The sequence below is a fragment of the Phacochoerus africanus genome, chromosome 12, assembly GCF_016906955.1.
Source record: "Phacochoerus africanus isolate WHEZ1 chromosome 12, ROS_Pafr_v1, whole genome shotgun sequence".
NCBI lineage: Eukaryota > Metazoa > Chordata > Mammalia > Artiodactyla > Suidae > Phacochoerus > Phacochoerus africanus.
In genome coordinates, this window is record NC_062555.1 from 15,284,074 (window position 1) to 15,299,320 (window position 15,247).

Sequence of the window (15,247 nt, forward strand, 5' to 3'; positions counted from 1 at the left end):
CATTTCCGAAGGATTGGCACCATCATTAAAAAGGAGGTGGAAAGAGAAAAAAAAAAAGGTTGTGATTCAGTGACTGGTCCAGACCCAGACACCTGTCAGGACTGCGCCAGCCCAGGCCTCCTGCCCGCCCAAAGGAGCAGAAAATGATGCCCACGAAAGAGTCAGGCTGGCGTTGGGGTCTTTACTCTGGCTCTTATCAGGACGACAATATGAAGAATCTTCTGTTAAGTGGGTGCTACCTCACGCAGAAATTCCAAAGGACAGAAACAACCTACTCCTTACGACTTGACCCGGAGTAGGGCGACCCGCACTGGCTTAGACGAGGAGAAGAAACCGAAGCCTGCCTCCTGGCCCGACTGCAGATTAGCCGTGAACCTGGAATCTCAGGCATAGAAGTGGACTCCCCTGAGCCCGTTTTCTCTCCTCTAGAGCAGGGATAATGATGGCACCTACCTTTCACGGGTTTCCCGGGGGGATTACGAGAGAGAACGTGTGAAAAAGGCCTCGCCCAGCTCCTAGGACCCAGATAGGCCAAAGGGGAAAAAGCCAGGGCTTCTAAGTGGTCTCAGGACACAGGCCCACCTAAGGAGGGCGTGAGCACAGAACAGAACCAACGGGAAAGAAGGGACGCAGGCCGTACCTCGGGATCTTTATTCCACTGCACGACGTACTCCCAGCAGCAGTGCGCGTGCAGCACGTCCAGCTCCAGGCTACAGGGGAATTGCGTGTAGGCCAAGTGCAGCAAGTCTGAAAGTCATGGGGGGAGGCACGTAGGACTCTTGTCTGAGGAAAGCTCTGTCCAGCCCCTGCCCTGCATTTCCTGCTGCCCTGGGTTCAGGTCTTACCTGGTATGGCTCCCAGGTCCGTCTCCACCTCCGTCACCTCGGATAAACCTCTGCTGATACCTTCTTTGGGTTCGTCCGGGTTTTCTGCATCTCTTTCTTTATGAGCCCATTTTAAAACTTCAGGACTTAAGTCCTGTTTAAATATCCACTTGGCTACACTGTCTGCAATGCCACCTACAGTTTGGAGACACGAAGGAAAATGAAAGCTGGCATCATTTCCCAAAAAGAGTCCACACAAGCGCAGGATCTGAATTTCCACACCAGGAGTTCCCCGGTGGCTCAGAGGGTTAAGGACCCGACATGGTCACTGCTGTGGCTTGGGTCACTGCTATGGAGTGGGTTCTATCCCTGGCCCTGGAAACTTATGCTGTGGGCACAGCCAAAAAAATAAATAAGTAAATATATTTCCACAGGAAGAGACCTACGTGCCACCTTGTTTGAAGCTGGGCAGCGACCCCAAAGCCATGAAATTCGCTGCATTGGACCATCCACCACGCACCGTGAGGGCAGGTGGGCAAGCGGCTCTCTAAGGGCACCTCTGCACTCGCATAAAATAGCAGATAGACATTAACGCGTACATGTCTACACGCCAATACTCTCCATGTCACAATCTGAAGAGGCACCGCACCAGACACAGGGGAGGCACGAAGACGTTCTGACAGCCCTTTCGTCTGCACATCGGTGAAACCAGGCTGACGAGCAGGAGTCTCGGGTCTGGGCGTCCTAGGGCAAAACACTCCTCTGAAGACCCAACTACCTTTTGCCTAAGTGGAACTTCTAGTTAGTTAGTTAACAAGATGAAGCTCTACCACGGTTCAGCCATCAATATAATTATAAATTAAAGAAGGCTTTCAGGATGAAGAGTCCTGTCCATGACCTGAAATAAATACCTCCCTCTATAATTTACTAAAACCTTTTCTCCCAGTCTTTCCTCCTAGTGTGCTTCAAACATAAACATTTCTACAAAAAGAAGGCTTCGCAGTAAAATCCTAAGTATCGCTGGAAATACATGAGAGCGGTGTCCTGGGGGGGGGGGGGGGTCCAGGTTCTTGGGTTCGGCCTCTGACTCCTTTGACAATTTCCATCCAGAACCAAGCCCCCGATGCTGCTGCTCAGGGGAATATGAAAACGGCCTCCCCCCACTTCACCAGGGGGCAGCGTGGAGTAGAGTTTATACTTTTAAAATGTTCACGGGTCTTATAAGGAATGAAAAAACGAGTTTACTACATAAAAGCTACAAATGCCTGGGTCTTTATGAACCCAGAAATACAGTCATTCCAGTATCAAATGCCTGACGGAGCGGCTGCTAAGAGGAGAGCAGTCGACGTAAATGGCAACACTTGAGAGGCTTATGGTCCTGCGCGATCTAAAGACAGACACCCGCAGGCTCCTGGAGCAGGAGGAAGCGATGCGCATCGGAAGAGAGGCTCCAAGCTCGCGGGAATCAGGAGGAGAGGCGCGCGTGCAGGGAGCGGGGCCTGAACGGCTCTTGGAGGAGGAGGCAGCCTCTGAGCCGGGCTCCGAAGACGAGGAGGATTTAGGAGCCAGGGGTGGGAGCAGCTGGACCACTCAGCCCCAGAAACGCGGGTCCCAGAGGTCTCACCGAACTCCCACCCAGCAACAGGCGGGCGGGACGTGGACGTGAGTGGGTTCAAAGCCGAAGGTGCCTGGGGGGCAGCCTGAGAGCTTCCACTGAACCGCCCTGTCTCCACCTCAGTCCCTCAGACCCGTAAAAATTACGGACAGACCCGAGGACCTTGAGCTTACAGGTGACACTCATCAAGCATCATGGTTTTAGAAATTAAAATGGAAAATGTTGAAAGTATTGTTATTAATTCATTTTAAAGGTAAAAGAGTAAACCCCTTACATGTTAGTATTTTTGTGACAATAACTAAGTCAGCCAAAGTGAAACAAGGTATTTGATGAGGGGAGGGGACCGCTATTCGGCAAATCTCTTGAAAGGCCAGTCAGCTCGGCCTTCCCGCACCGTCATCTGGGCTCTCGGCTGACGTGCAGGAGGAAGAGCCGACCTGACACAGAGGCGAAACCGGCAAAAAGAGGATCCGAGAACCATGGCTGATTTTCTAAAGCAGCTGGTAGTTCCTGAGCGAGGAAGTGACAGGACCAGACTTGGAGAAGACGAGCTGAGGAGAAGTATGTCGTGGGTTATTTATTATTTTTTTCTTTTTAGGGCCACACTTGCCTCACATGGAAGTTCCCAGGCTAGGGGTCTAATCGGAGCCGTAGCCACCCGTCTATACCACAGCCACAGCAAAGCAGGATCGGAGCTGCGTCTGCGACCTACACGGCAGCTCATGGCAATGATGGATCCTTAACCCACTGATCGAGGTCAGGGATCAAACCCACGTCCTCATGGACACCATGTCGGGTTCTCAAGCTGCTGAGCCACAACAGGGACTTGGTTTTTATTTATTTTTAAAGTTTGAGTGTATTTCTTTGTCGTCATACTATCAGTCGTTTCTGTAAAGAACAAGCCCCAGAAGCCTGTACAATCAAGGTACAGCCACGGGGACACCAACGCCCGGAAGCCCAGTTACCTCTTCCGCCCTCTAAGAGCTTCTTAACCGAGAGCCTTGGGAGCGGCTCAGCCTGCAGTGAAGACCCCCTGGCGGTTGAGGGGTTCGCTCTGCTGTGCAGCAGCGTCTGGAGCAGGAGGCAGTCCTCCAGCTGCTTCAGCAGGAGCTTCCAGTACTCGGTGTCGAGAGAGAGGGCCTCCCAGGAATCGGTGAGTGCCTCCGAGTCGGGACCCAGACCCGCCTGCGAAAACTAATGGAAATGCACCGCTGAGACTCGGCCCGGACGCTGGGCCAGCATTAACCCCAACGAGCTTCTAGGCTCACGGCCGATGGGGCAACAGAACAGGCTGCACAGCGACATCCAGGCCTGTGTCCTCTGCCTGCACAGGAGAGGCGTCAGGAGCAGGCCTGGACGCGCAGACTCAGGGCCACACGGTGGAGTCTGGACTGGACCAAGGGCCCTGCTGGGGGGCCCCCTGCTGCCAGCAGCGTGCATGGCACAGACCACAGGGCCCTGCTGCAAGCACACAGCTTTCTCTGCCTGCACCAGGCACGATGGGCCATCAGAAAGCACTCATCAACACAAGCCAGCGCGTCTCAAACTCCTCCTGCTCCCTATCACACACACCTTAAGCCAGTCATATTAAATAATTCAGCCCAGTGGAGGTCCCGTCGTGGCTCGGCGGAAACAAACCTAACTAGCCCCCATGAGGATGCAGGTCCGATCCCTGGCCTCGATCAATGGGTTAAGGATCTGGCGTTGTTGTGTGCCAGTGTAGGCCGGCAGCTGTAGCTCTGATTCGATCCCTAGCCCCAGAACTTCCATATGCTGGGGGTGTGGTCCTAAAAAGACAAAAAAAAAAAAAAAAAAATCAGACCCGTGACTGCTGAGACTGACACTGTTGCATGAATCTGTTCATAACTATGTGTTTTATCCAATGTAATGGAATATCCCCCCTAGAAAAAATTATTTCTCAACCACGAGAGAGAAGTGCTATTGGTCTTCTTTTTTTAAATAAATTTTTGTCTTCAAGAGATGAGGAAAAGCCACGAAGCCAATGGTCAACAGGGAAATGGTGAGTCTGTCAACGCTACCTGTCAAAACCACTTTGGCTTAGAAGAGGGTACAAATACAGTTGTATTCAGAGCTGGAAGAAACCTCAGAAACAACGCTGTCTAACCCAGATCCGTTTGGAGCAGGAAACTGAACCAGGATCCCCAGCTGTGGGCAGAGAGCAGCTCCCCGCTCTCCAACTCCATGCCTGGCCCCTTCCGCCACCACGTGGAGACCAAGTTCAAGTGTGCATGTCATCTGAATAAACAAAAATGGCGCCTCTTACCCCTCGAGAGACAGATGACCTGCTGGACACACACTTCAGCTCCTAGGTGCTGCACAACACGGAAGGCAACGCAGCCCAGGAGGAGCTGACTGGCGAGGGGCCCTTCCGGCCACCCCCTGCCCACTCACCTTCTTCTCCGTCAGGCTGTTGGATATCTGCACAGCCACGGCGTGCCCGACGTGTGCTGACAGCAGGGCCGCCCCGCTGTTCTCAGACTGGATGCAGGCTGCACGCATCTGCTGCCACCAGGGGGACACTGACTGGGAGTCCCAGGTCTCCTCAATGGCCACTGCAGGCAAGAGGGAAGGAAAAGAAGCTTGTAGCTTGGATCTTGGGTTGTCTGTCCAACCTCTGAGGTTAAGCATAACATGAACAACTAAATCCCCTGGACTCCCCCTGTGGCTCACATCATAACGATTCAGCATTGTCTTTGCAGCGTGGCCACGGCGTTCAATCCCTGGCCCAGGAACTTCCACATGCTACTGGTGTGGCCACATGTTAAAAAAAAAAAAAAAAAAAGTTCACCTTGTGGCTCAGGGGTAACGAATCTGCCTAGCATCCACAAGGATGCAGGTTCGATCCCTGGCCTCGCTCACTGGGTTAAGGATCTGACGTTGCCATGAGCTGTGTTGTAGGTCACAGATGTGGCTTGGATCCTGCGTTTGCTGTGGCTATGGTGGAGGCCGGCGGCTACAGCTCTGATTCGACCCCTAGCCTGGGAACCTCCATATGCTGCAGGTGAGACCCTAAAAAACAAAAAAAGAAAAACACTAAATACACACTGACGCATCTGTACGTTTCTGAATCAATCTACCATTTATTTTCTTCAGAACGCTTCTAGTCCATTGATTTACGCTGCTGGTCACCTTGCTTTGAATCAGCTGTGCATCCCTGTATGGAATATTCTCACTGTCGCTGAGAAGTATTCTTGAATGCTTTAATATAACAGAGTACTGTTCTCATTGTGCCAAAAATAGTAAGAAAACTATTACCTCCACCAAAAGCCATTCGATTCACTCATTAAGAAAATGCACTGTTCTTCTCGTCTCTGAGGTTGATGCAAAGTACAATTTTACGTTTTCGGAAAGCACTCTCTGAATGCATTAAGAGCTTTCTATGAACACACAAAAGGATCTCCCTGGTGAAATGTTCTGTACACTCTCGTCTCCTTTTGTTAGCAAGTATCCTCCCTCCCCATTTTCGTGGGACTTCCACTCTGATCTTCGTTCCCGGAGCGGGAGCCCAGCGTCCTGAGGGGCCGCCCCACAGCGTGCTTACCTTTCATCTTGCTCAGAAGGTGCAGCATCGTGTAGAGACAGCGGACAGATTGCGGTCTGTTCAAAATATCCTTCTCCTTCGAAAGCCAAACGCTCAGGAGCAGAGACTGAAATCAGATTCAAATCCTTTTCAGTCTAAAAATACATTTACCGTAAATACAAGATCTTGCCCTTTTCTAGAGAGCACGCATGTGCGCATAAGGGACTCAGTCTCAGGTGCCGAGGTAAGTGCTTGCTGGTGCCAGGATGTGGGGCGAGGGCTGAACGGGGGGGTCCTTCTACCTTAGAGACGCTCTGCTACCTGTCGGGATCTAAACCCCTCTCCCCCATGTCCACCACTTCTTTGGGTTAAGGACGACCCTTCAGTCCAAGCCTCCAACAAGGAGCAAATCAAGCAAAAAGGACACGACCACGTGACTGCGGACACGGCTGGCTGGCAAGGAGCCACAGGGCCGTCTGTCATGACCGGAAGGCCTGGAGCTGCAGCTCTAGCCCTGGCCTTGGCCGTGTGAAGACACTGGGGCTTGGCAGTGGCCACCGAATATGTACAACTATCAAACTCCCACTTGTTAAGTCACTAAACAAGTCATGAGACACAGATTTTAAACAAAAGCTCTTAAATCAACAGAAGTGATTTTTAAGAACAAGCATATCCACTTAAACATAAAACACTTAAGTAGATTTATAAAATTTGTACTCAGATAATTCTGGGCTAATGAGAAATTTAAAGGCATGGTGTCATGCCTGTAAGTACTGGTGTGTGTAAAAGGCCTTGATCACTTGTAATTCTGCAGTGCTTTAATGTTGGTTTTTTTTTTAAACTCTAAAACAAAAGGTTGATTATCAGTTTAAATGCTTTAGTACAAACAATTTTCAAAAATCAAGAGTAGGAACCTGGGCATCTACCCAGACAAAACTTTCATTCAAAAAGATCCATGCACCACTATGTTCATAGCAGCACTATTCACGATAGTCAAGACATGGAAACAACCTAAATGTCCATCGACAGATGACTGGATGAAGAAGATCTGGTATATACACCCAATGGAATACTACTCAGCCAAAAAAAGGACAAACCAATGCCATTTGCAGCAATGTGGATGGAACTAGAGACGCTCATACTAAGTGAAGTAAGTCAGAAAGAGGAAAAAACATACCATATGATAGCTCTTATTTGTGGAATCTAATATATGGCACAAATTAACCTATTTACAGAAAAGAAACAAACTCATGGACTTGGAGAACAGACTTGTGGTTGCTGACGGGGAGAGGGAGGGAGTGGGATGGATGGGGAGTTTGGGGTTAGTAGATGCAAACTATTGCATGTGGAGTGGATAAGCAATGAGGTCCGGCTGTATGGCACAGGGAACTCTATGCAATCCCTTGGGATAGACCACGATGGAAGACAGTACGAGAAAAAGAATGTATGTATAACTGGATCAGTATGCGGTACAGCAGAACCTGACACAACACTGGAAATCAACTACACTCTAATAAAAAAAAAATTAAGACTAGGAAGTTGAAGAAGTATGTGGAGGAAATCAACTCTGGAGAATGAATGACCCAAGGACCATCAGGACTTGACAGGCATGTCACCCCACTTGATCCTAAGAGCCCCTTGTGACAGGGCTCATTGCTCAGCTTTTACAGAGGATGAAAAGGAGAAGTAACGTACCTAGCACCATACAGTCAGCGAGTTAAAACTAAAGTATGAACCTAGAGCTGCCTGATTTTAATACACATTTTCCTCTCAAAAAATTTATACAGGTGTATATGCATGTACAAGCACATCTAAATTTACATATGTACATAATTTTACGAATATGAAAATACACAAGCGCATTTTCTTAAAGCGAAGTGCTCTATTTCCACCTTTTTTGGGTTTAACTCCGGGCCCTTTTTTTTTAACCCTTTCCTGTCTTCAAATCTGCCCTCGTATTCCCAGACAATGACAATGCCAACAGCAATAAATGCTCATGGGTGTGTGGAGCTCACCACGTGCCAAGCCACTACGGCCTTTGTGAGCACAGAGTGTTGCAGAGGGGGCACCGTGAGGGGAGCTGTCGCTGCGACAGAAGTGGACTGATGTTCGACCACGCCCACGCCACCTGCTCCACAGCCTCCTGTGTCATCCTCGAGAGGCAGACTAAGCTTATATACCATTTATCAAGGCCAGTGCCTCTCGCCCACACTTCCCCTTAACCTCGCCCAGCACCTGCTCTGGTTGCAAAGCAGGCCGAAAGAGGCTGCCTGCACAGCCACAGAGACCTTCCAGCGTCACCTGGAAGGTGCCCCATCTCGGTGCTTTGCGCACACACGTGCCAGGAAGCAAAGCAAAAGGGAACGGCGGGGGCTGCTGGGAGTTCTCTTCTGGGTTCACGGCTAAGTGGCCCTTAGATGTGCCCCGATGAACTCTGGACACAGAACACGGGACCTCGGCTTGGGTGAAGCCTACGCCCACGCTGCAGCACCGGGTTTTCAAACGCGCCGTGGGGTCAGTGTTGCTCAAAGCTCGATTCGTGTCCCCGGCAGCAACAGAGTTTCAAAGTGCTCAAAGAGACGGCCCACCCAAAGGGTTATTTTAAGCTGCCTTTGAAGACTTTAAATGTCATGCCTTTGCTCTCTCGTCACACGAGGCACTCTTCTACTTCCCCAGCCACCCGCTTCCCCAGCCGCCGCCACCTTTAGCGAATTCTGAAACAAACACACAGAAATCCTTGTTCTTCCCCTGACCTCTCCTTCCTGTCTCTCCGCTCCACCCTGCCTTCTGCCTCTTGCCCAACCAGGTCATCTTTGCTTATAAGCCAAATGGTGTTCTTGCATTTGATAAACACGCAAAGTTTCAAATCAGTTAAGCTTTATCTGTGTGTAGGAGTGAAAAAGAGGAAGCCACAGGTGCCGTCGGAACACAACGACAGAGTTTTAGAATCCCTTAGAAATGACAGAAAGCTTTTCTCGTAAACTTAAGGAATAACTAAGGGTGGAAGGAGAAAAACCACCACAAAGGAGAACAGAGAGGGTAATTCAAATACTCAGAGAACACACAGAGACATATCTAACAGGAAAAGGCAGTGCATGGAAGGCTCCCATCTCCAGACGAGAAAAGAGACGACAAGAGAGCCTTTCAAAACATCACAGCAAAGAACGGCAGATTATATTATTCATGCCTAATGTAAACATCCATGTTATACATTCGCATATTATACATGTGAATTCTGGTATTATATAAATGTCACAGTCTGACATATTATCAGATGACATTTGAATAAAAGACCTTGAATAACAGAAATCTGGAGCAGAAATTTATTGCCTTCCTCTAATCAAGCGGTATCAGAGACTTGTTAAAACGTCCACCTAAGAATGAAACAGAAACTCCCCTGGGTCCTTGGTGGGTGTTTCTGACGCCCAATGAGCTTTTGCCTTTGGCGAAGTATCCTCTCCTGTAACACTCACACCCTCCTGCTCTCATCCTGCGCTCAGTGGACACGCTGGCAGACAGAACGCAGGGAAACCATCTGGTGGCCTGGCTGCCTTTACGTAAAAGACATCTATTTTGTCAGTCTTTTGGATGAGCCCCGTTTTCTAATCTTTCCTAAAAACTAGGGTCTGTTTTATGTTACAGAATCTGAAACTTGACACAACTCCAATGAGGATAATTAGTTTTAAATGCTGCGGAAAAACTATCAGCTATCTCCTGTGAATTACACTATCTGTTCTTACCATACATCTAGAAATCTTTCCAAATTAAAAAAATGTATAGAACCTACATTAAGTCCAAGTTTTTCCATGAACATAATTCCAATAAAACTACTGTTTAAGCTATTTCAGAAGAAAAAAACTTTTCAGAAAATAATTGATCAGAAAATAGGAAGAGCATTTCAAATAGTGTCTTTATAACACTAATAATAAATTTTGCTGAAAGTGTTATCACTTTTTATTCATGATTTTTATATTGTCTAACTCCTGAGAGTCTATTACTCTTTTGATACAATACAACAGAAGTTAATCTATTCTCTTTTAAAAAACTATCTGAAATTTGGAGTTCCCATTGTGGTGCAGTGGAAACTAATCTGACTGCATCCATGAGGACGCAGGTTCGATCCCTGGCCTCACTCAGTGGGTTAAGGATTTGGCATTGCTGTGAGCTGTGGTGTAGGTTGCAGATGTGGCTTGGATCCTGCATTGCTATGGCTGTGGTGTAGGCTGGCAGCTACAGCTCCGATTTGACCCCTAGCCTGGGTAATTCCATATGCTGGAAGTGTGGCCCTAAAAAGCAAAAAAAACCCATAAAACCTGTCTGAAATTTAATACCTCAGAAAAACGTGCCTGGTCTGTTTCAGCACTGGTACTGCCTGGCTGGGAAGGAGCCAGACGTGGGCAGAGCGCGTCCTTACTGTTGGGACACAGACCCCTGCGCTTTATCCTCTGGAAGCCGGACGGCTGAGCCTAGCCCAGGGGTGCGGGCTGCCACTTCCTCCGATCACTGGGACCACAGCAGCCCAGCAGGCCTTTTTAAACACTGGGCTTATTGTACATCCATCTTCTTCCTTCAATTCTTGGGCTCTGTGTGTTTTGTTTAGTTTTAAGAGTCGTTCCTCCTCCTCTTCCCATTCATGACGATTGATTATAGGCTTTAAGTGAAAATGCCTTCTTACCTACTTCTCCCTTCTACTCAGGATTCATGGCAGGATTTTAAAAAATTACTTAATTTTAAATTGCTTAAAAAGGCACACTACACTTAAGATACTTGGAAAACCCAGACATGAAATATTTGTCTGGAAACAGCAAAGGAAAAGAGTTCAATCATTTGGAATGTGTCAAATAAAGACTCTTAAGAGATGGTTTCTTAAAAATAATTTTAGTTTTTTTTTTTCCCCTTTGGTTGCACCTGTGGCATGCAGAAGTTCCTAGGCCAGAGACTGAACCCGTGCCACAGCAGCGAAATTTCTTTTAGGCCAGCCATGGGATACACTGGTTACAACTTACAGAGAATGAGAACAAAAGACAGTATGATTCAACTAACTGCGGTGATTACAAATTTCCTTGATCACTTTTAGAAAGTGTCCCTGTATGTTCTAAGATACGCTTTAGACGATGCTAAGACAACGGTAAGAAAAAGACGGCCCCCCTGGATGACACTGAGGGGGAAGCAGTGCATCCAGCCACCACAACCCTTACCAAGAGCAGCTGGGGGCTCAGTCCCACCGACTCCAACGTGCGACACATGTCCTCTGCGGAGCTCTCTCCACGCAAACACTTCCAGAAAAAGAAGCTGCCTGTGGAAATGAAAACAACGCACATTAACCACTGACTGCTCATCATCTGCACGAACGATCTTCCTGAACTTCAGCCTAGCGCAGAGGAGCCGAACAATGCAGAGACGAGAAGTCAGCGGTTCACACTGCTTGACTGACAAAAGCAAAGGCAAAGCAAAGTCCACGGGTAACAATGTCCCCCAAGAACAGCCATTAACTCACGGTGACCTTATGACATAGCGCCTACTGTCCAGAGGCTCTCTGGGGGACTGTACACCATCCATTACATTCCTGGGTTAATCAACTTCAAACCAAGCTGAGTCTTGGAGCTGCTGTAGGTTCCTCTGAAGCTCTCTTCTAGAAGACGGAGGAGCCAAGGAGCAGTTTACCAGCCCACCTACCTAAAGCCACACACTCCTCTTCGCCCGTCTTCTTCACGCTGATCACATCCTTCTCAGCGTCTAAATATTCCAGGAAGGTTTTGACAGGCAACACGCCATCCTTGTCATCAGAGAAGCGGACAGCAGCCCTGCTGTTCTCTTGTTTGTATTTCTCCAACAACGCCTGGAGCTTGAGGAGGTCTTTCTCATCAAGCCTGAGTAACACAGCCAAGTCCTTAAAAAGAGGGGGGAAAAGTTCTGAGTAGACCACGTCTCTTTCTACGACTCTGTCAGATGCGTCCACGCTGTCCTATGGGCACGAGATGACTTTTTAACGAATGTGACAACTACGCTGTACTCTGCTTAAAACACTTCACTCTCAGTTCACGGGGACCAGGTCATTTAGATAAACTCATCTTAAAACACTAAATATTAGTAAAATTACCATTTTTAGAATGTTTTTGAGATTATTCTATCCTCTTCTAAAATGTTTCAATTGTAATAACCACGTATTATTGCTTAATCAGAAAACACTTTTAAAGGTGTCAACTGCCAACTCTCGTGATTCCGAGAAAAATGAAAACGATCTGAAATTTAGCGGTTACTTACTAAGCAGCATCCACACTACAAAATAAAAGCAGTGGAGCCCAGCCCTCACTACGTCTACAGAGAACTCCTCCGTGAGGCTCTGAGGGCTGCAGAGACACCATCTGCCAGTCCTTCAAAGTATTTTACACACCTTACAAGTGTAGGTATTTTTGATATATTTATATATACCTTATATCTTAGATACCTTATAAGATGAAAGGACATCTTCTGATACTACTATTATTCTTCTAAATTAGGGACAAGCACACACACACACACACACACACACACACACACACATGCTTTAAAGACCATAAATTAGCTATAACAAGCAAAACTTTCTTCTCGACATGCTACACGATTAAAGCTGCATTCAAAAACAAGAGTAGTTTGGAGTTCCCATCGTGGCTCAGCAGGAAAGAATCTGACTAGCATCCATGAGGATGCAGGTTCAATCCCTGGCCTCGTTCCGCGAGTTAAGGATCTGGCGTTGCCGTGAGCTGTGGTGTAGGTCGCAGACACGGCTCGGATCCCGAGTTGCTGTAGCTGTGGTGTAGCCTGGCAGCTGTAGCTCCAAATCGACCTCTAGCCTGGGAACCTCCACATGCCACATGGGTGCAGCCCTAAAAAGACAAAAACAAAACAAAACAACAACAGAGCATAGTAAGTTCAACATTCTAGCAAAAATAATATAAACTTAGCAGCAAGGCACAGAAAGCCAGCAGGGGTTCTTGTAAAGAAAATACACCTTTACACTTCAAGAAAATCTTAATATTCTACTTTTTTTACTTCTAACTTAAAAAATAAAAAATAACCAAAAGATTATCTTGTATAATTAGTCATGGGATTACTCACATTGTCGGAGAATGGTGTGTCCGAATGAAAATCAAGGGAGTTTAACTGACTAACAGACTCATAAAGATGGAGTAATTTCAACTTATTGGCACAAAACTGTAGCAATCCTTCATCAACAGACTCGAGCTCTACGAGGGAGAAGGAAAAAAATACGTTAAAGAGAAACAGTTAATAGACTGATAAAAAGGCTTTTCATTCAATCTCTTAACATCACATAATTCCTTGAGGTGCTATTTTATTGAATATTGGGACGCTTAAGCTCTAACGGATTAAGAAGGCAAAAATCAATTTCTCCATCATGGCAAAACACCTAAATTTTTTTTTTTTTTTTTTTTGAAGTAGGATGCTGGATCACGACCCTCATGGGATTACTCATGATTGGTAATCATGAATAATTTATTTATTTAGTCTCTTTTTGTCTTTTAGGGCTGCACCCGAGGCATATGGAGGCTCCCAGGCTAGGGGTCCAATCAGAGCTGTAGCCACCAGCCTACACCACAGCCACAGCAATGCAGGATCCGAGCTGCGTCTTCAATTTACACCACAGCGCATGGCAACGCCAGATCCTTAACCTACTGATCGAGGCCAGCGATCGAACCGGCATTCTCATGGGTGCTAGTCAGGTTTGTTAACCACTGACCACGATGGGAACTCCAAAACATCCACATTTTGTAATGGAATAAGGTGCTCTAGTGGCGGGGGTGGGGGGTGGGGGGGGGTGAGGGGCGCCAAAAAAAGAAAGCAAAGAAAAGAAGAAATATTTTAGTCTAGTCCTCAAATAAAACAAGTGATTTGCAAAAAGGTTTGAAAATCCTCTCCCCGCCCCTTAAGGCATGTGTTGTCTATTATGCTCCTGAGACAAGACCAACACAAAGTTCCCTGGCTCCTCTTCCTATCATGCGGACAAGACATCAGAAGTCAACCAGAAACCACGGATGGTGACAGATGTACCCTCAAGAAATTCAAGAAAGGCTGGCCGGGAGACTCAAGCAGAATCCCACTCTGTATGCTCGCATCGGTCAGGATGTCTCAAGGTTAATGCTGGAAAAATATTCACCCTCTATATAATACATTCCTATACGATAATATAAATATTTATTTCTAATACCCAACAAATATTTATTTTTTTTAAAAGGCAGACACTGAAAACCCCCAGGAACTCTGAGACAGCAGCATGGAAGACTGTCCAGGTTCTTAGAGCCAGAATAAAACCCAGCATGCTCAATACCCCCTTTTTTGGGAGTCTCATTTATGGGCAGAACTTGAAACCAGTGATGATGTTACAGAATCCTAACAGTGGTGTTTGGTTTACTCCTGGTTCAGAGCAAGATAATTTTTATTTTAATTTTTAAATTTTTTTTCTTTCTTTTTTTTTCAGCCGCACCTGTGGACTACGGAAGTTTCTGGGCCAGGGATCGAATCCGAGCCACAGATGTGGCAATGCCGGATCCTTAACCTGCTGTACCACAGTGGGAACTCCCAAGATAGCTTTTTTTTTTGTCTTTTCAGGGACGCACCTGAGGGATATGGTTCCCAAGTTAGGGGTCTAATTGGAGCTGCAGCTGCCTGCCTACACCACAGCCACAGCAATGCCAGATCTGAGCCTCACTCGAGACCTAAGACACAGCTTGCGGCAAAACAGGATCCTTAACCCACTGAGCGAGGCCAAAGATCAAACCCATATCCTCATGGATACTCGTCGGGTTTGTTCACACTAAGCCACAACAGGGAACTTCAAGATAACTTTTAATTTAATAAATTTTGATATTTTAAAGGCTTAGGGGATAGAGGCACTTTCTAAGTGTATTGCTCTTTAAAAGAGGTATCCTAGTAAGTTCTATGCACTAAGGAGTTCAGTATTTACTGAAAGTCAGCTTTACATATGTGTGGAGGAAAAAAATCTCAAAATCAGGACGCTTCAAGTCTTGAGAAGCAGCATATTATTTGTGTCTTAAGCCATTTTAAGTTGGCCTAAATACAAATACCATTAAATGCAAAACTGACTTCATGTACTTTACACAACAAGCAAAAAAAAAACAAAAAAAAACACCCACAATTAGATGAAGTCAGTACACCACACACCACATTTCTGATTGATGTCAGGAATTCAGAACAAATTAAATTTTGCTAGCTCGGCTGGATAGAATATGGAGTTACAATCCCAGTTAG

At 46.8% G+C, this 15,247-nt stretch overlaps 1 protein-coding gene across 3 annotated transcripts in view; it reads right to left on the reverse strand.

Moving 5' to 3' along the window:
• Positions 1-15,247, reverse strand: part of RAB3GAP2 (RAB3 GTPase activating non-catalytic protein subunit 2) — a 96,065-nt gene that overhangs the window by 14,749 nt on the left and 66,069 nt on the right. For all 3 annotated transcript variants that reach the window (XR_007131166.1, XM_047754671.1, XM_047754672.1), the window contains 8 exons: positions 13,079-13,206; positions 11,657-11,870; positions 11,179-11,276; positions 6,002-6,107; positions 4,852-5,012; positions 3,405-3,633; positions 846-1,019; positions 641-747 (listed from right to left, as the gene is read on the reverse strand). Coding sequence is in view for 2 of the 3 variants with exons in the window: in XM_047754671.1 (XP_047610627.1) it covers positions 641-747; positions 846-1,019; positions 3,405-3,633; positions 4,852-5,012; positions 6,002-6,107; positions 11,179-11,276; positions 11,657-11,870; positions 13,079-13,206 (1,217 nt within the window). In the remaining variant the exon portion in view is untranslated. The remainder of the gene's footprint in view (positions 1-640; positions 748-845; positions 1,020-3,404; positions 3,634-4,851; positions 5,013-6,001; positions 6,108-11,178; positions 11,277-11,656; positions 11,871-13,078; positions 13,207-15,247) is intronic.